General features: G+C 50.9%; 1 protein-coding gene across 3 annotated transcripts; it reads right to left on the minus strand.

The window, feature by feature from the left end:
- Window positions 1-9,906: 9,906 nt before the first annotated feature.
- On the minus strand, window positions 9,907-20,216 carry TAFA3 (TAFA chemokine like family member 3). Of its 3 annotated transcripts, XR_010727506.1 has the most exons (7): window positions 19,846-19,984; window positions 18,535-18,588; window positions 16,817-16,932; window positions 16,033-16,182; window positions 15,056-15,180; window positions 13,045-13,502; window positions 9,907-12,806 (listed from the first exon to the last, which is right to left on the minus strand). XR_010727506.1 is itself a non-coding variant. In XM_066247048.1 (6 exons), exons 3-6 carry the CDS (start codon window positions 16,929-16,931, stop codon window positions 13,491-13,493), a joined length of 402 nt encoding a protein of 133 aa, XP_066103145.1. In that variant the 5' UTR covers window position 16,932; window positions 18,535-18,588; window positions 19,850-20,216; the 3' UTR covers window positions 9,907-13,490. The 3 variants fall into 3 exon arrangements, 2 of the variants coding, with proteins under 2 accessions (XP_066103145.1, XP_066103144.1); XM_066247048.1 differs by having other exon boundaries at window positions 9,907-13,502; window positions 19,850-20,216; XM_066247047.1 differs by having other exon boundaries at window positions 9,907-13,502.
- Between the last annotated feature and the right edge of the window lie 1,610 nt (window positions 20,217-21,826).

Here is a 21,826-nt window from a genome sequence, read left to right on the forward strand (position 1 = left end):
ACCCATCTGCTTCTCCACCCCTCCCCCTCTCCTTCCTCTCTGTCTCTCTCTTCCCCTCCCGCAGCCGAGGCTCCATTGGAGCAAAAGATGGCCCAGTCGCTGGGGATGGCTCCTTGGCCTCTGCCCCAGGCGCTAGAGTGGCTCTGGTTGCGACAGAGTGACGCCCCAGATGGGCAGAGCATCGCCCCCTGGTGGGCGTGCCGGGTGGATCCCGGTCGGGCGCATGCGGGAGTCTGACTGCCTCCCCATTTCCAGCTTCAGAAAAATCAAAAAAAAAAAAAAAAGAAAAGAAAAGTTAACTGATATAAAAGGTAGTGGACATCTTTCACTCTTGCCTCCTTAGCATCTATTTTGCTTGTATGATTACAGCACCTATTTTTCTTTTTTTTTTTGGTATTTTTCTGAAGCTGGAAACGGGGAGGCAGTCAGACAGACTCCCGCATGCGCCCGACCGGGATCCACCCGGGACGCTCACCAGGGGGGGATGCTCTGCCCATCTGGGGGGTCGCTCTGTCGCGACCAGAGCCACTCTAGCGCCTGGGGCAGAGGCCAAGGAGCCATCCCCAGCGACTGGGCCATCTTTTGCTCCAATGGAGCCTCGGCTGCGGGAGGGGAAGAGAGAGACAGAGAGGAAGGAGAGGGGGAGGGGTGGAGAAGCAGATGGGCGCCTCTCCTGTGTGCCCTGGCCGGGAACCGAACCCGGGACTTCCGCACGCCAGGCCGACGCTCTACCACTGAGCCAACCGGCCAGGACCTATTTTCTTCTACCAGTTTCAGTCCATGTGATTGTGGGAAAGCAGAGGCTACCACGGCTCCAGAGGTGGGCATGTGAACCAGGTCCGGCCAATCAGAGCATGGCATCTGCGGCAAACACTAATGGTCAGCTAACCCAACTCCCATTCCCAATCCTCTTTTCCCTAACCCACTTCAATTAAAGAGTCTAGAGGAGCAAAAATTTTTCCTTGCCTCCCTTAAAGGTAAAAGTCTGTGACTCAGTTATGGTCCATGGGTTGCAAAGAGAAGTCTGCCAGGAGCCTCTGGGAAAGTTCTTTCTTTTTTCAAAAAGGAATAGTTAGCCTGACCTGTCGTGGGCAGTGGGATAAAGCGTCGACCTGGAACACTGAGGTTGCCGGTTCGAAACCTTGGGCTTGCCTGGTCAAGGCACATATGGGAGTTGGTACTTCCTGCTCCTCCCCCTTCTCTCTCTCTCTCTCTCTCTATCCCCTCTCTCTAAAAATCAATAAATAAAATTAAAAAAAAAAAAAGGAATAGTTAATGCTAGTATCTTCCCTGCTCTTTTAACCACCTTGAAACTGGCTGTGATTTTTGGAGCTGCAGCCATTTTGTAACCATGAGGCAAAGGCTAAGAGCATTTTCAAGGTAACAATCCATTGCTGAACCATTGAATTAACAGTGAAAACTACATACTTCTAGACTTGCTGATACACAAGAAAAATAAACTTCCTTTTTTTTTTTTACAGAGACAGAGAGTCAGAGACAGGGACAGACAGATGAGAAGCATCAATCATTAATTTTTCATTGTGCATTGAGACACCTTAGTTGTTCATTGATTGCTTTATCATATGTGCCTTGACCATGGGCCTTCAGCAGACCGAGTAACCCCTTGCTCAAGCCAGCGACCTTGGGTCCAAGCTAGTGAGCTTTGCTCAAGCCTGATGAGCCCGTGCTCAAGCTGGCGACCTCGGTCTCTTGAACCTGGGTCCTCCGCATCCCAGCTCTATCCGCTGCACCACTGCCTGTTCAGGCTGTAACTGTCAGTATATTTAAAATGCCTTTTAATTTTTTCTTTTCTTTTTTTTTTTTTTTTTACAGAGACAGAGAGAGAGTCAGAGAGAGGGATAGATAGGGACAGACAGACATGAACAGAGAGAGATGAGTAGCATCAATCATCAGTTTTTCATTGCTACACCTTAGTTGTTCATTGATTGATTTCTCATATGTGCCTCGACCACGGACCTTCAGGAGACCGAGTAACCCCTTGCTCCAGCCAGCGACCTGGTGGGCTTTTGCTCAAACCAGATGAGTCCACTCTCAAGCTGGCGAGCTCGGGGTCTCAAACCTGGATCCTCTGCATCCCAATCCGACGCTCTATCCACTGTGCCACCACCTGGTCAGGCTAAAATGCCTTTTAATAAGCATGTACTTACGTGGTAATCAGGAGGGAAAATGAAAAGTGAAACAATTAGATAGCAACAAATTAAACTTTCAATTCCCAAAATATGGAAACAACCTGATTCATTGTCAGGAGACAGACCCAGATGTATCCCTTTGATGTTCAATTTTCTTATCTATCAACTGGAGATATTTCCTAAGTATTTACTTCATATAGATCTTGTTAGAACTAACTAAGATAGGATTTATAAATGTGCCTGCTGCTAAATATTCTTTTTTTTTTTTGCTTCCTATTAAAGTAGGAATTCAGCTGCAAGTGGCTGGGGTTGGTGGGTACAGGAAAGAAAGATTGGGGAGTGGGGCCCTGGCCGAGTAGCTCAGTTGGTTAGAGCGTTGTCCAGAAATGCCAGCCTCAGGTCACACCCCATACTTCCCGTGTCTATGGCACCGCACCTCGGTCTCTGCCGTCCTTGTGCAGGGCGGCCCAACCCACTTCCTTTGCCCTCTCCAGCTCAGTCTCTCCTCTCCTCGTCTTTCTGCCTCTCAAGAGGCTAATTACCATTCACAGACATGGTCTGTACAGTTCCATCTTCAATGTTAAAAACTGTGAATGGCAAGTGAGGTATCTAGTCTGAAGTTTCTCCTTTGAAGTCTTTTAACAAGTCACCAGGGACTGCTGAAGGCACAGGAGCGATGCCTCGAATACTGAGCAGGGCCTGAAAGCTGCTGCTGCTGCTGCGAGGGAAGGAGTGTCAGGCCCCCAACATTCCCAGATGACCCCTGAGGAACCCCCTCTCAGCTTTCCTCCGTGCTGGCCTGGAAGCCTCAACAAGGACGGAGAGGGCAGACAGCTTAACCTGCAGAGAGATCATGGCCTCACAGAGGCTCAGAGCTGCAGTGACACACCACTGTGCTCCCCACACTCACCTCCCACGCCAGGCACTTCCCCACTCCTCACACACGACAGACACGCTGCTCCGAACCCTCCCCTGTTCGTCTGTGCTCGCACTCGGCCCACAAAACAGACACAGGATGACAGTAGCTATTTACTGCCTGCCTGCTGCATGGAAAGAGGTTACACACATGGTTCTCAATCCATTGCACGAATTCAATAAAGTAGGAGTTATTACGTACCTCTTCGTGGATGAGGAAACTGGCTCAGAAATGTGAAGCACTTGCCTAAAGTCCCAGGGCTGGTAAGTGGCAGAACCAGATTCAAATCCCAAATCAGTCTGGCCCTCCTGCTGTGCCAGGAGCCTTCCAGCCTGAAGCCGGGCCTCAGCCAATTAGTTAAAGAATATCCCACCTGATGGAGCTCAGTGGGAAGAAGATGTTTTCCTCTGTCAGGCAATTTAATTTCCTGCAGAAAAGAAGCTTCGTACTTACGAGCTTCATTAGTGTTCTACTCCCTCTCCCTCCTCCTTTGCTAACTGCTGAAATTCGGTTTTGATTGAAAAATACTCTAACCATTCACTCTTCCTTAGTCACTGGAAATTACTGCAGCCAAGTGACAGAGAAAAGCAGAGCTGAGCCACTTCCGCTGGCTCTGGTCCAGGGCAGGGACAGCTCCTGTAGCGTCCACAGAGGAGGCGCGGCTGCCATCCGCCCACAGCTACATCCAACTTGTCTGAGCCCAGGCTGTTTCACCCCACTCTGGGCTTTAGAGAGTCAAGTTCCAGAGGTGAAGAAGCAGACGTGGATTCTTTAATTTGTTTTCTAATAAAATGAAGTTTATAACTGGAAGATAAAGCAGAAGCACATCCAACTTGTTACTGACACCTGGCCTTCTCGGTGTCCTCTCCATAAATTCTACGATGGAAGAGATGGAAAGCATCTATCAACGTGCGCTGTGTTAGAGGAAGGTCTCCTGTGGCTCTAAACACACTCATCACCTGCAGGAGCACGTGCACGCACACACACACACCTGCAAATGGCCCCCACTCCACCTCCACTCCCTCTCTCACACCTTCTAATTGACTATCTACAATTGCAACCAATTGTTCCGTTGTAAACTTAAAAGATTTCTCTGAAAGATTGCTGATGTTCAATCAGCTTACTAAGCAACTTAATCTTTAAAAATCAGCAATTTAGCCTGACCAGGCAGTAGAGCAGTGGATAGAGTGTCGGACTGGGATGCGGAGGACCCAGGTTTGAGACCCCGAGGTCACCAGCTTGAGTGCGGGCTCATCTGGTTTGAGCAAAAGCTCACCAGCTTGGACCCAAGGTCGCTGGCTCGAGCAAAGGGTTACTCGGTCTGCTGAAGGCCGCAGTCAAGGCACATATGAGAAATCAATCAATGAACAACTAAGGTGTCGCAAGGAAAAACTGATGATTGATGCTTCTCATCTCTCTCCATTCCTGTCTGCCTGTCCCTGTCTATCCCTCTCTCTCTGACTCTCTCTGTAAAAAAAAAAAAATCAGCACCTTAAAGCTAACGTTTGCACGTCTCATTGACTGGTACCCAGTGAACAGATAGGTACACTCAGGTGCTGGCTAGGAGGGTCAAAGAGACCTCCCCATGAGGGAGCAACAGAGCAAGCCTCGGCCCTCCAGGCTTTAGGGATGTCCCAGGCATCACTCCCAGGAAATTTCAACGCTTTTGTCTCCTGGGCCAGCAAAGCCTCTTGGCTCAGTTAACAAGGAGGGACTTGAGGCAGCTCATGCTGCTCCTGTAATTTGGGGGACCTCTGGGGAGCCCAGAGCTGCCCTGACCTCCTGCATTGAGGCTTGGCCAGCTACCAACAGCTTTTCAGCGTCCACCTCCCAATCCTCCCGGAAAACACATCAAAGGAGATGCTCCGTGACATGCCTTCTCGACTCCACCCAGGCTCTGGCTGGGCCGCACCAAGGCCGCTCTGGGAATCCAAGTGCATACAGGAAAGCTAAAGAGAAACTTGACCCTTCACCAGAGTGAAAGGGAAGACCAATGCTCCAAACCTCCTGGGAATCGAAGGGCAGCAATTATTCATGGCGGAACTCCCTGCCTGACCCCAGCAGTCCACACCTCTTAGGCAGTGTGGCCTGCTCTTTCCCAGGAACTCCTGGGCATCGGGTCCCCTGGACTTGCCAGTCATCATTCGAACTCAAACTCATCTCCCAGACTTTCCCTGAAATTAGCTAAGATCTGAATGGTGGTCTCCTAAGATGGTATTAACCAAAAACACCAGTAAATGTTTTTTTTTTAATTTTTTAATTTATTTTATTTTATTTATTCATTTTTAGAGAGGAGAGAGAGACAGAGAGAGAGGGAGAGAGAGGAGAGAGAAACAGAGAGAGAGAGAAGGGAGGAGGAGCTGGAAGCATCAACTCCCATATGTGCCTTGACCAGGCAAGCCCAGGGTTTCGAACCGGCAGCCTCAGCATTCCAGGTCGACACTTTATCCACTGCGCCACCACAGGTCAGGCTACCAGTAAATGTTTTGCTTTTGGAAATGTTTGCTTTTGTGTGAATACTGCCAGAAAAGGGAACCCAGTGGAGGATTACAGACCCTGGAAAAAGCAGCATGTTTGGATGCTGGACTTTCAGTGTCTTTCAAACAGCACAGAGGCAGTCATCTGCCTGTGCATGGAGGGGTCAGTGCTGGGAGAGAAAAAGCAGCATCCAGACAGAATGGAGAGAGATCTCAGTGCTTGAAAATATCATCTATCTTCCTTGCCTTTCTACACCCTCAGGCCAGCACTGCTTTGGTTTCAAGGTCTTATTTCTTCCCTGGATTGTTGCCAAAACTTCTAATGGGTTTCTCTGCCTGCAAATCCATTCTGTCATTTGGCCTTATAGGTGTCAACAAAAGGTCACTGCCACCAATCCAATGCCAACAGGAAGAGGCTCCAATTTGAGGTGTAGTAAACTGAGATACTTTATTCAGACCAAAAGTTTGTAAACCCAAGGCATGCAAGACACAAAGGAGCCTGACCAGGCAGTGGCGCAGTGAATAGAGCGTCGGACTGGGATGCAGAGGACCCGGGTTCGAGACCCCGAGGTCGCCAGCTTGAGTGCGGGCTCATCTGGTTTGAGGAAAAGCCCACCAGCTTGAACCCAAGGTTGCTGGCTCCAGCAAGGGGTTACTCGGTCTGCTGAAGGCCCGCGGTCAAGGCACGTATGAGAGAGCAATCAATGAACAACTAAGGTATTGCAATGCGCAATGAAAAACTAATGATTGATGCTTCTCATCTCTCTCCGTTCTTGTCTGTCTCTGTCTATCCCTCTCTCTGACTCTCTCTGTCTCTGTAAAAATAAATAAATAAATAAAAAGTAAAAAAAAAATTATTGAGAATTCCAAAGAATTAAAAAAAAAAGGACACAAAGGAAACTGAAAGTGCTCTTCCTTTAGATTAGGGGTCGGGAACCTATGGCTCGTGAGCCAGATGTGGCTCTTTTGATGGCTGTATCTGGCTTGCAGACAAATCTTTAATAAAAAATAATGTTAAAAATATAAAACATTTTCGCCTGACCAGGTTGTGGCGCAGCGGATAGAGCGTCAGACTGGGATGCGGACGGACCCAGGTTCGAGACCCCAAGGTCGCCAGCTTGAGCGCGGGCTCATCTGGCTTGAGCAAAAAGCTCACCAGCTTGGACCCAAGGTCACTGGCTCCAGCAAGGGGTTACTCGGTCTGCTGAAGGCCCGCAGTCAAGGCACATATGAGAAAGCAATCAATGAACAACTAAGAAGTCACAATGCGCAACGAAAAACTAATGATTGATGCTTCTCATCTCTCCGTTCCTGTCTGTCTATCCCTGTCTATCTCTGCCTATGTAAAAAAAAATATATATATATTTTTAAATAAAACATTTATTATGTATTATGTATATATATATAAAACATTTTCATGTATTACAATCCATTCATTTCCTACCGCTCATGTTCATGGTTGCGGGTGGCTGGAGCCAAACACAGCTGTCCTCTGGGACAACACCTAATTTTTACTGGATAATGCCTAACGTACACAGGTTGTTGTATGGCTCTCACGGAATTACATTTTAAAATATGATATGTGGTGTTCATGGCTCTCTCAGCCAAAAAGGTTCCTGACCCCTGCTTTAGATGAAGTTCTGGCCTGCTTATATAGAGATATCAATAGTTCCTGTCCTGGTCCCTGATTGGGACCATTTTTATGCAAATGAGGAATCCAGATATGCACAGTTTGATTGGTCCAAATTTTACTACCCTGGTTGGTAGTAATCACATGCTCTGATTGGTCAGTGAATATGCAAATGATAATACAGCTGCACGGCTCTTATTGCACAGGCAGGTTTCACTCCATTGGTCAAAATATGATTCATGGAAGTCCTTTATAAGGTTAGATTCAGTGGGCAGGAACACAGTGCAGGAGCTTGCAGCTCAGCCCCTGTGTTTTTCCCTGAAATGCGCAGGTCGGGGTGTGTGTGTGTGTGTGTGTGTGTGTGTGTGTGTGTGTTGTGTGAGAGGGGGGGGAGGGAGGGAGGGAGGGAGAGGGAGAGAAAGGCCCCCTCAAACAATGACTGTTGGGCTCTCAATTATAAATTTGGGCCTAGTTAACCACAACAAAAAGCCCTTCTTGTTAGATATTTACTTTCTCGAGTCAACACAAACATATCTCTAATATGGAGACCTGCCTCTGCCAGTCTTCCTGGGCCCTTGCAAGGTTCTCCATTATCTTGAGGTGAAATTCAAACTGCATAGCATCCAGCTTCTTTCTTAGCTTACTCTTGACCACTTTTCAGCTTTTACCTTCTATCTCTTATCATCTATCCTTACCCTTTATTCCAGCCTCAGCTAACTACTTCCTTGAACTTGTCTCAAGCTTTCCTCTTTTGAAAATACTTGAGGTTTTTTTGCCCTGGCTAGATAGCTCGGTTGGTTGGAGTGCTGTTCCGATACGCTAAGGTTGCAGGTTCGATCCCCAGTCAGGGCACACACAGGAACAGATTGATGTTTCTGTCTGTCTTTCTGTCTCTCCTTCTCCCTCTGAAATCAATAAATACATTTTTTAAAAAGAAAAGAAAATATCTATATTAATATATCTATATTAATATAGATATCTATATTAATATATTTTACATACATAGAATTATCCTAGGCAGATAAATAATTTTATAAAACTGAAGAGATCTTCATTGTCACCTGTCTTTCAGGCTGAACTCTTAGCCCCACCTTACACAGTAAGGTGGGTCATGGACTATTATTATTGACCATTCTGTTTACAAATTTGTAGAAATGGGCTAGCACCTTGAATTGGAATGTGGGAATAGTTGAGAATAGTTGATACCTAGGTCTCTTTTCCTGACCTTTGGGGCCTCTGTCCAAATTTTGAGATGGAAAGGCTCTCGTTTGACATACTGTCACCTATATAGAGTCTAGCATGGGGTGCCTGATCCATGGTAGATAGTCACTAATAGAAGTGATGGTGTTATTGCCAATCACCAAAGGTCACTCCAGCCCTTGGAGATGGTAGGAATCCTCTTCCCCTAAGCCAGACTGAAGGGGAGTTTGTAACCTTGTGTAAGGCTTCAAAGGTCATTGCCTGGTCCTCCTTATGAGCAGTCTACATGTTTATTCCAAATACAATTTTACAGCCATTTGAGTCCAGTAATTTCTATACCCATGCACATACCTAGACTCAAACACAGTGACAAATCACAAGCCCAAAGAAGTCCAGAACCAGTCGCTGCTCACACGGAGGGAAAGGAGAAATGAGCCCTCCTCTGTCCTGGAGGCCCTCACAGCCACAGTAGGCTGTGGGAACGTGCTAGGCTTTGTGCAGCCAGTATGCCCTAGTCTGACACATAGACTGACTTCTTGATCAGTTGGTCACTATACTGAACTAGTTTATATATTTTTAAGATCAGCCTTGCTTACGGGCATGGAGATACTAAAAATCCACAGAGGCAGCCCTGGCCGGTTGGCTCAGCGGTAGAGCGTCGGCCTAGCGTGCGGAGGACCCGGGTTCGATTTCCAGCCAGGGCACACAGGAGAAGCACCCATTTGCTTCTCCACCCTTCCGCCGCGCTTTCCCTCTGTCTCTCTCTTCCCCTCCCGCAGCCAAGGCTCCATTGGAGCAAAGATGGCCCGGGCGCTGGGGATGGCTCTGTGGCCTCTGCCCCAGGTGCTAGAGTGGCTCTGGTCGCAACATGGCGACGCCCAGGATGGGCAGAGCATCGCCCCCTGGTGGGCAGAGCGTCGCCCCTGGTGGGCGTGCCGGGTGGATCCCGGTCGGGCGCATGCGGGAGTCTGTCTGACTGTCTCTCCCTGTTTCCAGCTTCAGAAAAATGAAAAAAAAAAAAATCCACAGAGGCACAGAAATACCAGCAGCATATGAGCATATACAATTACATCTTTACACATGGGTGCACATGCAGTTACTTTAAGTTTAAAAGTAGAAGTTGCATTAACTTGCAAAATATGAACTGAGCTGATCTGGGGTGTAACAACGTACCAGGGAAGCATTCATCTGCTTCAAGTCTTTCTCTTGGCCTCTGTCTTAATCTTTATGTCTTCATTTCTTGGTTGTTAGATCTCACAAATGGCACTGGAAGTGATTAAAGGGGACACCTAGAAATACAGCATAGAGTCATAATTTTCCAGTTTGTAAGGGCGTACTGAGAAAAATTCGGTAAAAATGCCAGGGAAGGGGTTGGCCAAGTTTTCTTTTTTTTTTTTTTTTTTTTTTTTTTCAAGTTTTCTATAAATGGTCCAGTAGTATATATTTTAGGGCCATAAGGTCTTTTTGCAATGACTCAGCTCTGCTATTGTAGCAGGAAAGTAGTCACAGATAATAATAAATAGATGAACACAGTTACGTTCCAATAAAACTTTATTTACAAAGTCATTGGGCCAGATTTGGCCCAGGGGCCTTAGTTTACAGACCTCTATACTAGGATCTAAAGAACACAGAAGCCATCAAGACTGTCTTCACAGGTCTTCCAAAGGTTGGTAGGGACTCTAGTCTGTCTCCTCCAAAAAGGGCAAAAGTCAACTGCTTTGGATGTGGCATCAGTTTTGTCCTGATAATTTTGTACTGTTTTGATGTTTTGAATGAGTGATTTCAATCCTTCCTTCTTGTCCCTCCTTGCCTCTTTCTGTGTCTCGTATACACATCTCTACATCCTCCCCATTCTTCTTTGTTCTGTCCCCTTGCACTCACAGGGTTGGGTGATTTGGGAATGAGACGCTCACATCCATCCTCGCTAAAATCCTGGCTTTTGCCTCCTCATCTGTACTGGAATAAAGTGCAAAGAGCACTTGTCCGGATCCCTAGGCATTGCCACGAGCTTGCTGTATGACTTTGAGGGAATCACCTAATCTCTCTGAGTCTCTCTCTCTCTCCTCATCTGTCTAATAAGGGAGTTGGTTAATCAATCTCTAACATCCCTTCTAGCTCTAAGCTTGTGATTTTAGGCAATTGCAGCCTCAACTTTTGGTAACTGTCTGAGGCCATTAATTAGGATGTCACTCACAGACCTCAATGAATCTGCCAGGAGGTCAGAGAAGTTAGCCACATGATCTCCCGTAGTTGGTGGCCTTCTTAAGGAGGGGTGTAAACGCAAGCTAACTTTGGGGAATCTGAGATCTGACCCCACTAAGGGGAGGAAAGGAAGACCAATGCCTCAAGATACCTGTGCTCTAGAAAAACTAATGTGCATTCCTAAGCTGCCACTGAAGTAGCTACAAAATGTGCACACATATTTCCTTAGTTGGAAAGAGGTCCCCAGGGAGCTCCTGTTGAGAGATGGGTGTTTTCAAAGGCTGATTGATTTATTTGTATATTTATTTATTTTCAGAGGCTGATTTAATGGCGGGCTCACCAGGTGCATGCTCTGGGCCCCGACTTCTGAAGGGCCCCGCAAAACCCCAACTTGACAGTTTTTTCTAGTAACACCAAGTTGGTTTCATATGTGCAATTTTAACATTAATAGTACATAATATTATCTATTTATTTAAAAATATGTTAACATGTATTTTTATTTTCCCTGTCTCTCTCTCTCTTTTTTTTAAGGGGCCCAATATTTCCTTCTGCCCCCAGGGCCTCAACCGATCTTAATCCGCTTCTGGATGCTTTTCCTCCCTCACCAGACCTCCTGTGCGGGGCTCACTCTCCTGGCCACGGAAAGGACAGCCCTCAAAGCCCAGCAAATAAATATCTGGATAGGTCAGGAGGAACCGGAGGCTGCAAGGGGTTAAAAAGGGAATCAGCAAATTTCAGCGTTTGCCAAAGGAAAAGTCTCTGTGAGCAAGGACAGGAGGTCAGGGAGGCTCAGGGGGCTTGGACTTTGATGGGGGCACGGGCTGGTGATGGTGGGCAGCAGAGAGGGGATGGGGTTTGCATAGCAACACCCCTGCTCTCTCAGAGCCCAGGGGTTTGTGGACACAGCGGATGGGCAGGGGGCTGGAGCCCTCTCCCCTCTTCCCAGACAGTGCCAAGGGGTGGGGAGGGAGTGGAGAAGCCCACCTCCTTATCTGCGGCAGGGCAGGCTCTTACTGTCTGACTCTTGTTTGTAAAAAAAAAAAAAAAAAAAAAAGCTGTCTCATTTGTAGCCTAAATAATTCACTCACCCATCTCTCAAAGAGCATTAGGAGAAAAACAAAACCAGCACAGACCTCCTGCTCGGGCTCCCACTGCACTGACTGCCCAGGAGGCTGGCAGGCGGAGCTAAGCTGCAGAGGTGAGTGAGGGCCACCTTCGAACCCTAAAATATTTACCATCTGGCCTTTCTAGAAAGTTTGCTAACCCACGATCTACTCCCCAACCTCGAAGGAGGTTATGAGAACCTGTGACCTACTCCTTGACCACCCACCCTGTGACCTCACTGTGGGCAGAGATTCAAAGTTGCCAGAGTTCCGCTATTCACAGTCTAATGAGGAAGGAGATGGCATCGTTGTCCATCCCGTTACCCAAACAAGACAAAGCAAAAACAAGAAGATAACCTCTGGAGTGGGGGGAATAGCCTTGGCTCTTCTGCAAGGGGCGGGAGTTGAGGGAGGGAAAGAAGCCGGTAGGGATAGAGACTCAGGCCCAACCCATTGTCTGAAGGTCAGAATTCAGCATTGCCCGGCTAGTCTCTATGGATACCCCCCACCCCAATCTGCAATCTGGCCATCCTGGCCGATCCCTGCAGTCATTGAAATCCTTACTGATGAGATACCAACACCCTGTCTCTGAGTCCCTGAAGCCTGTGTGTGTGTCAGCCTGTCTGTGTCAGCCCTCAACCCTGGACAGAGGTCCCATCGAGCCCAGCAGGACCTTGGAAGGGCTGACCAGCCAGAGCCTCTGAATGTTGCCGCCTAAGGATTCTGGAAGAGATGGGTCCGAACAGGCAACGGGGTTGCCAGCTCAGGGTGTCCCAGCTGTCATGGAGCTGAGTGACCTCTGCGCTGCTAGGGGGCCTGTTTTGAATCTTCTGAGCTGAAGGCAGGGTGGAGATCCGGTGGCCCCGCATCCGGTGTGTAGGTATTCTGATTATTTCAGATAGAACAGTGCTTTGGAAAAAGTTCCTGCTGTAGGGTTCCCAGAGAAAAATACTGCCGTTCAGCCAGTTCTTTGAAGTACCTCATCTTCAGATAAAAGCAACGTGGAAGACCCGGTTGGAGTCCACCATCCAGGCTAAGTTGAAAGGTCAGCAGCCTTAGACAGTTGGGAGGACCAAGCTGCGAGGCCTTGGGCAAGTCACCTCACCTCTCTCTGACTTGTTCCCGCATCTGTTCAAACAAGCAAACAAGCAAACAAATAAAAACTGAAAGTGTGTGGATGGCGGTGATTTTAAGGTCCTGTCCATCCCCTACACCTCTGTGAAAGCTTTGCTGGAAAGTTTGGCTTCATCGCTGCGTTCCTTCCCCAGGTCAAGCCAGCCCCATCCAAAAGCCATACAGCCGGCCTGGCACAGGGGGAAGTGTCTTCCTGCAACGTGTTAGCAGCGTGCCGGGGATCTGGACTTACGTGAGGGAAGGAAGTGGTGCACGGTGACTGTGACCTCTTGTTTTCGTGTTGTGTGGCCAGGGGGTGGCGGAAAAGCTGTGGGAGTCTCAGCCCCAAATCTTCAACATGCCCAGAGCCTATGTCCCAGAAGCTGCGGTCTGGTATCTAAATTGTCCTTTGTCGACTACTCTCCGACTTGACTGGCCATTCCTTGAGGGCAGGTATTGTATTTTGACCTTCTTCTGTGTCCCCCTGAGCACCCAGCACAACACCAGGCACGTGGCTGGAGATCTGTCCATCTCTGCTGAGCGGCCTCACCGAAACGCTCCTGGAAAAAGTGATGCTGCATCGGGCATGGGACATGTGTCCAGGTAAGCGAACCTCCAAATTTGCTGGCTGATAACTGCATACGAGGTGCCAGTCCATGGCTCAGTCTAGCTGTCCTGCCCAGGCCACGACCCCAAGAGCTATCGTGTCACCTAGAGAGCAAGCGAGGAGGGAAGGTTAGAGAAGGCAACAAATAACCCCCAGGACATGCAGGTCATGTGGAGGTCACTGCTGCCATCCTGTGCCTGTTGGGGACCAAAAGCCAACAGGGTTTTTGCAGTTTAAATTTTTGGGGGACAGAGGTGTGGGGAACTGGCTGCAAGCTGACAGTCTGCCCAACCCCCCACCTCACTTGCCTGATTAGGTTGCAAAAGGCTGTTAAGCTGTGGTGCTGGATTGTTTACACTACCCCCCATGTTCCCCAGAAAGACTGGAGGCAAGTTTCTTCTATCCTTTGTTGTGTGAAGTTAAGATGTTATGTATGGTGGGGGCTTTCTGCACTTGGTAGAATTCTTGGGTTGCCTTGGAAATGTGATCACAGATCTCTTTGATTTGCTAATGGTCACTTTGCCCTATAAATAAAGCAGGAAGCGGGTGTTGGGCACACTCTGTTCTTGCCATCAGCATTGCAGAGACCTCCCGAGTCCATCCTTTTACTCTAAGCCTATTTTCTTAATTCTGCGCAGATCCCACTCAGGACCTGGAATTACTAGCCGTGCTAGTTGGCGGCATGTCCCCCTAATGAAGTCCAGCCTGTGAGAGTGTGGGCAGGTGGCCCATAAACCAGGCACAGTGTGCTTCAGATTAGTTACTGAAAATGCAAGTATAGTGATCTACAGTTTACAATCCCAAACTATAAAACAGTGACAAATGTCACCAGCTCTGTGTGTGTTGGGGGGGGTGTGTATCTCACTCTCTTCTGGTCTTAAATATACTCAGAATGGTGACTCCCTGGCCTGCTTGAGCATAGGAAGCTCTCTTTTATATCCAACCACACTTTTTCTTGCTGTAGCTCCCTCTGTTCTGTGCTCTCTGAAAATGTTGCTCTCTTCAGAAACCCAAAGGCGCTTGTTTTTTTTCCTTGTGTGCTGGTGGCGAGGCGAGGCAGAAGCGGAGCTCTGGCTCACCCCACGGTATCATTTGTACAGATGGCAATACAGAGCCACGCAACCGATGAACCTGACACACCTGGACTTGCTGAGGAGTTTGATACAATTTTAATTACCCCTTGTTCTTCAGGTTGTGAATTCTCCTGGCTCACAACACTGCAGTTGGACTAGAGGAAGGCAGGGGTGAACTGCAGGGGATCCTGGGAGTATGGGGCAGGGTCTGCAGCAGGGCTGGGTGGGCAGAGTGGCTACTGTAGAGTCCCTTCGGAATTATCTGGATAACTGCCTCAATTCTCTACTTTGTTCTTATGGACCTGACATTTTCCAAGAGGCAAACTCACTCCAGGTGAAGGAGCAAACCAAAACACATGAAGCATCAGGAAATTTGTCCAGAAGGACGTCCACATGGCATTTCAAATCCAGGGGCTCTGACTCCAGTCCCCAGAGTCAAGAGACTTGGGGGGACTATCTGGGGATGTGCCCACATGGTTGGCAGACCTCACTTTAGGACACCAACACCTCCCAGGGCTCCTGTGCCCCCCCCTGCCACCCCAGGTGAAGGGGAACACTAGGAGGGCAGTGTCCACCCCGGGTACCTTGGTAGTTTTGACTTTGTGCCCACTGCTACAGCTCCACCCCGACAGGTCTGGGAGCACTCTGCACTCCTCCCCGGGCAGGCAGGGCTCCATGTGGCACCACCACCTCTGCAGGACGATGGAGGCTGAGGGAGAGAAGGCAATGGGGGCGGCGCTAAGCTCGCGGGCGTGCAGCATGTGGCCAAGGGCGCGGGACGGAACAAGGCGCATGTTTCCAACACGACTGACTGGCTTTGAGCCCTGCCTTTCCCTGTAACCATATCAACCTCAATCCCGCTGACCCCTGCATCAGACCGATGACAGTGTGGGGTGAAGGCAGGGGACGCTGTGTCCAAGGCAACCCCTCCAGCTGAACCACCACATCAGCAGAGAGGCATAGTCCCAACATACCCCTTGGTGTATGTGAGCAAGTGTGTGAGCCGGTCAGAGGGGTCCAAAGACGAGTGCACAAGCAGGTGTGTGTGTGTGTGTGCGCGTGCTGGCAGGCATGTTTATAGTGCTGCCACGTGAGCGTGAGAAAATAAGCATGGGTGGAGTGTGGGAAAGGGGGCGGGAGTGCAGACTTGCACGGATAAGGGGCTCCCGCGTGCCCGGAGGCCGGCTTGAGAAGGACCGGAAGGCCAGTGTGGAGCCGGGAAGGAGCGGTCAGAGAAGGCAGTGTCTGCAGGAGTGAGTGGGAGGCGACCAGTCTGACAGGAGGTGTCAGAGGACCCCTGTGAGGGGACACGTGTGTGTGCCAGGCAGTGAGAGCCAGCCGGAGAGGAAGCATGTGCCTGCGGGAGCCTTCCTCGCCTATGAAATACAGGGGTCATGCCTGCCCTCCCCCAGAGGTTTCCCCCACATCTGAGGCCCGATACGGAAGCCCTGAGATGAGTAGGACATTGTGTCCCCAAGCAGATGGTGAGGCCGAGACAGACCTTCTCATCTGTCTGATCAGGCCCTCCTGGCCGGGTGCGGGCCTCTGGCCTCTCACTCACCGTCCACGCAGGAGGGCCTGGCCCGCGTGGTGCCAGCCACCTGGCCCGAAGAACAAGAGCACTTGACAGTTTGGGAGCGTTCCTCAATGCGGTTCCGGTTGCAGCAGCGATGGGAAGCTGTCACCTCGCAGGTGCCCTGCTTCACGGGGACTGAAAGGGGCCCGCCCAGGTTCAGGCACCCGGCCCAGGCCCGCGCCCCTGCCCTCCTCTCCCTGCCCTGGGCACCCCTCCAGCCCCTCCTCCCAGCTCAGGGGAGAAGACTGAGGAAATGAGGAAATCTTCCTGCTGCTTCAGAGTCCCTGTCCTTCCCTCTTCCCTAGTGAGGCCACACTCGTCGCCCTGTGGCAGAGCCTGGCCCTTGAGCAGAAGAAAGATGAGTGCCACCCCAGCCCACACCTCCTGTCTTCCTCCCAGGAGGGCAGGGGCCCCGGGGCTTAAAACTCATGGGCAGGATCATCCGCTTACACAGGCTTAGCCATCCCAGAAGGAAAACCACAGAATCAGGCCAGGAGGCTGTACTCAAGCCCCCACCCTGGGGCCTCTCTCCCTGCAGAACACCTTCCGGCCCCAAAGGGAAGGTGAGCACTGGGTCTGCCCACGCCTTCCCATGACTGGCACAGCAGAGGGCAGTTTCCTGGGTGAATGGAGAGCAGAGGAGGAGCCAGAATCCCTAGAATCAGTGGGTTTTACTCCACCTCAGACCTCTGCCTGTATATTGGGGTGGTGTCCGGCACTCCAGGTATCTTGGGGAACCCCCACCCGGGCCGCACCACCTCCCCCAAACCTGTGGGAGTTGGAGGCTGCAAGGAAGCTGAGGCCAGGAGGATCCACAGCCAGGCCAGGCAAAGTGCCAGCAGCCAGCCGCCCGTGCTCCAGTTCCACGTGGCCCTCTCATGCATCCTGCAGAGAGAAGCACACACTTTGCTCGACTCCAGGCAAGAACTCCCCACCCAGCACCCAGCCCCAGTGCCTTTGTGCCCTGTGCTCTGGAAGGCACGCAGGTGGGCAGTGTTCACACCTTGTCCCCAAGCCATTCTCAGCCTGGCCCAAATTCACTGTAGAAAGTAGTGAGTGCTGCCTGACCAGGCAGTGGCGCAGTGGATAGCGGGTTGGCCTGGGATGCTGAGGACACAGGTTCAAAACCCTGAGGTCACTGGTTTGAGCGCGGGCTCAGCAGTTTGAGTGCAGGTTGCTGGCTTGAGCATGGGATTATAGACATGACCCCATGGTCGCTAGCTTGAGCCCAAAGGTCTCTGGCTTGAAGCCCAAGGTCGCTGGCTTGAGCCCAAAGTTGCTGCCTTGAGCAGGGGTCACTGGCTGGGCTGGAGCCCCCTCCCCAGGTCAAGGCATATATGAGAAAGCAATCAATGAACAACTAAGGTTCCACAACTATGAGTTGATGCTTCTAATCTCTCTCCCTTCCTGATTGTCTCTGTCTCTTAAAAAAAAAAAAAGGAAGAAAAAAAGGAGGTAGTTAGTGCTTTCCTAGCAGGAAAGTGAGCAGGAAGGGAGATGTCTTGAAGGATGAACCAGACATGGTCCCATGGAGGGCTGTGACTCGGGAGAAGCCATAATGCTGACTCATTTTTGGAGCACTTGACCCAGACACTTTTCAAAGGGCGTCTTGAATCCTTCATGGTTACCCTACAAAGTAGAATTAAGTATAGCTATTTTTCAGATGAGCAATCTGATACTCAAGAAGCCCGGACACTACCTAAACAACCAGTAATCAAGGACTGGCTAGATATATTGGGGAGCATCTGTACAAATGCAGTCCCATCCAGGCAGATGTAAAAAAGAATGAGGAGACACTTTATGTACTAAGGTATACAATGATCTCTAACAATAATCCACCATTTAGGGGGGGAAAGCAAAGTGCAAGATGGTGTGTAGAAAACCATGTAAAAGGAGTCATTGTATGTGTTGCTCCAATATGCATAAACTAGCTCTGGAAATGTACAGAAATAATCCTGGTAATATTGGTTGCCACCAAAAGGGTTAACTGGTTGGCTGGGAGATAAAAGTAGAGAGAAACTTATTTTTGTCCCTGTCATGCTTTTACATTTTGGGTTTTGAACTGCAGGGACATCCTAGCAATTCAATTAAAAACAAATTTAAACTGAGGCTAATAGAAGTCAAATGATTTGCCCAAAGCCAGGCAGCGTGTGGGTGACAGAGCACAGAAGCCTGTTCCAGTCCCAATGCACGACCCTGCTTCTGCTCTCCTGCCCTTTCCTTCTGCTCCTCCAGCCTCGATGACTCGGGCCTCCCAACTCTGTCCCAGAGGATAGGCTAGAAATGGATGGAATCCCAAGAAGCAGAAATACAGAGTAGCTGGGAGCTGCTGGGTCCCCCGGGCATCGCTTGGTTCCCACAGGTGCCAGCCTAGTGCTGGGAACACCAGAGGCCAATCCAAATGCCAGGACCTGGCAGCTCCCTTGGGTAAGATGCTGGATATCTGCCCACCTCTCTTCTCTCCATCTTCACCTGTTCCTCACTCACCTTTTTGGGGATATTTCAGCTTCTGTCTGTTCATCCACTGGCCTCAGACTCAATCTACCTAGATAAGGAAGAGAGATTCTTAGGGGTTTGCAATGGACAGAGAGAGTCTATGGCACTGCAGGGGCTAAGGGGGGCCTGGGTGAGGGCAAGGGGGTAGGCTGAGCGCTGAAGCAGAGCCCAGTTCTGAGGCTGTTCCCCACGGTGCCAGGGCAGGGGGCAGTCTCTCCTCTGCCCTGGAAATGTGAAGGGGTCCTCAAAGATTCTGGAGATGTGAAGGGCGGATCCTGACAAGAGTAACTAAAGGAGTTTCTGTGTCCCGGGAGGAAAGCAGGGCTGATTGCAGGAGCTGTCTGAGAACTAACGCTGTCACCTGTCTGGCCTTGGGAGGGAGCCGGAGGCCGGGCAGGGTTCCTAAGCAGAATCTGACAGGATGCCATACAAAGGCACCCAGGAAAGACCCGTGAGGTCCTGAATCCTCTTTGCTGCTACCTTCCACCCACCTGACACCTGCTTCCTGGACTGGCACGGAGGTGGCTCAACCCTCATTCCTACTGTGCAGGGCTAGGACGGGGGTCCTACAACTCCCTGAGGCCCAGAGAGTCAGAGGCCCCAGCCCCAACGGCTTCTCCATTTCTTCCTAAGACCTCTCCTCCCTCAGCCTCCAAAGGGAGGTAGGCCAAAGTAGGTAAGAAGGTGTGGCCCAGGAAGAAGCCAGAACTCTGTGTCCTAGGTTCCCAGAGTGAGAACCCAGAGAAGACCAACGGGCCAGAGGGAGGAAGTGGTGCTGACACCATGGGGAACGGGTGTGCTTGCTCTGTGGGCAGAGAGCGTCCATCCTTCCGGATGTACCTCTCCTCTGATTGGCATCCTCTCGCGTCCCCATCTGGGACCTTCAGTTTCATCACTACAAATGCAGGGTTGTCCTATCCCAGGTGGTCCCCATCCCATTTCTCTGAGCTGCCACACCCTCTAGCCCAACTCTCCTATTTCTCCTGAACCCCAAGACCGGAAAGACCCAAAGGGCATTTAGGCTGGATTTTCTAGCATTCTGTTTCCTCCCTCGGTGAGAACTGGAGAAAGAAGCTTCTGGGGTTTGTTCTTGGGTTTCCACACTCCTGCCTCAGTTTCCCAACCTGTTTCCCCCACCCACAATCCAGGCCATGGGGAGGCTGATTTAGCAGTCGGCATACCAGCCTGGGCTGAGGATGGGAACCACAAGAACCTTTCTCCTTTCCCCACCTTCCTCCGCATCCCCTCTCCCGCCCCCACGCCCACTCAATCCTGCAAATTCTGAGCCCCCGTCCCTGGAACCTACCTGTCCCACGTCTGTGTCACTGGTCCCACCCAACGGCCTGAGATTCTCCTCGCTCCTGGGCCGGGACCAAGACTCCGACAGGCGACATCCGGCGGGAGCGGCCAGCTCGGGTGCTGTATAGTCCGGAGCCCTGTGCCCCTCACCAAGTTGCTGCGTCCCCGAGGCAACGGGGCTCTGGCCAAACTGGCATCACGGTCCTGTCGGGGCCCGCTCTGCGCCCGGGGGGAGCTCTGGGCCCGCCCGCCCGCCCGGCCAGCTCGACCGAGCTCAGCCGGGGTCCCTCCGAGGCTCCCACCCGCAGGCCTGGGAGCGCGCAGTCGCGCTGCAGCCGCGTCCTCCTTGCAAGGGGCCGCCTCTGTCCGCCAGCCGCAGGCGGGCACCCCCGCCTCCTCCAGGACAGCGCAGGACGCCGTGCACTGCGCTCGGTCCGGCGGGCGGCGGGCGGCGGGCGCAGCGGCCCCTGGCGGCCGAGGCAGGATGAGAGAGTACACTGAACATCCCTCTGAAGGCTGGGGTCCCTCAGCGAGGTCCCCAAAGCTCTCCAGGTATTGGGGCTTCCGGGGGTGGGGGGACGGAGTGTGAGGAGTGATTGCGCAGACCCTCAGGGGTTTTGAGCCTTGAAGATACTAGAACTGCACCAATAAGATAGCCACTAACCATAAATGTAAATACAAATCAAATAAAAATTTTAAATAGAGGTTCCCAGTCACACTCACCACATATAAAGTGGTCAGGAGCCACATATAGCTAGGGACTACACAGTATTGGGCACAAAAGATAGAGAATATTCCTATGATTGCACAAAATTCTACTCTACAATGCTCTTCTAGATATGTGAGCCCTCCCGTGTTTAAATGTCAAAACTCAGGAGTAGCAAACAACCGTTACCCTAGGAGTGATGTCCTCAAGGGTGGACAGGACTAGGGGAGGCGGGAGGTATGAGGGTAGAAGCAGGACAGGCAGGAGGGCTACTAGGCTGGTCCCCGTGGATGAGGATGTGAACCCCAACTTGGGAACCAAACTCTGAGACCCAGTTTCTTTATCATAAAAATAGCACTATAATTACAATTTTATAATTCTTTACAGGGTGAGATTTTTTTTTTTGTATTTTTCCGAACTGGAAACAGGGAGAGACAGTCAGACAGACTCCGGCATGCTCCCGACCGGGATCCACCTGGCACGCCCACCAGGGGGCGACGCTCTGCCCACCAGGGGGCGATGCTCTGCCCCTCCGGGGAGTCGCTCTGTCGCCAACAGAGCCACTCTAGCGCCTGGAGCAGAGGCCAAGGAGCCATCCCCAGCACCCTGGCCATCCCTGCTCCAATGGAGCCTTGGCTGCCGGAGGGAAAGAGAGAGACAGAGAGGAAGGGGGGGGGGTGGAGAAGCAGATGGGCGCTTCTCCTTTGTGCCCTGGCCGGGAATCAAACCCGGGACCCCTTGCTCGCCAGGCCGACGCTCTACCGCTGAGCCAACCGGCCAGGGCCTACAGGGTGAGATTTTGGACGTGCAACTATTAGATAAATGGGAGAAGGAGGTAGTCTGTGAATTTGTCTCTTAAGAGGGACAACCCTCTTAGGTTAAGAGGACTTAGTGGTTGGGGTAATGGGGAGGGAGGGGCGAGGCAAGAGGAAGAAGCTCAATTCTGAGCTCGGAGCCACTGCATGTAGCCTGGATAAAGAGCCTATCTTTTTTTTTTTTTTTTTTTTTTTATTTTTCTGAAGTTGGAAACGGGGAAGCAGTCAGACAGACTCCCGCATGCGCCCGACCGGGATCCACCCGGCATGCCCACCAGAGGGCGATGCTCTGCCCATCTGGGGCGTTGCTCTGTTGCAACCAGAGCCATTCTAGCGCCTGAGGCAGAGGGCATGGAGCCATCCCAGTGCCCAGGCCAACTTTGCTCCAGTGGAGCCTTGGCTGAGAGAGGGGAAGAGAGAAACAGAGGAAGGAGAGGGGGAGGGATGGAGAAGCAGATGGGCG

Source organism: Saccopteryx bilineata, chromosome 11 (genome assembly GCF_036850765.1).
Source record: "Saccopteryx bilineata isolate mSacBil1 chromosome 11, mSacBil1_pri_phased_curated, whole genome shotgun sequence".
Classification (NCBI taxonomy): Eukaryota; Metazoa; Chordata; class Mammalia; order Chiroptera; family Emballonuridae; genus Saccopteryx; species Saccopteryx bilineata.

Coding starts and splice junctions, on each gene's coding strand:
- TAFA3 (XM_066247048.1), bottom strand. CDS start 16,931: ATGCATGAGAGGGCCACGTGGAACTGGAGCACGGGCGGCTGGCTGCTG. Junction 16,183..16,816: donor GCAGCCTCCAACTCCCACAG/GTTTGGGGGAGG, acceptor GGCCCCTTTCAG/TCCCCGTGAAGCAGGGCACC. Junction 15,181..16,032: donor CAGGCCCTCCTGCGTGGACG/GTGAGTGAGAGG, acceptor TCTCTCCCTCAG/CCTCCATCGTCCTGCAGAGG.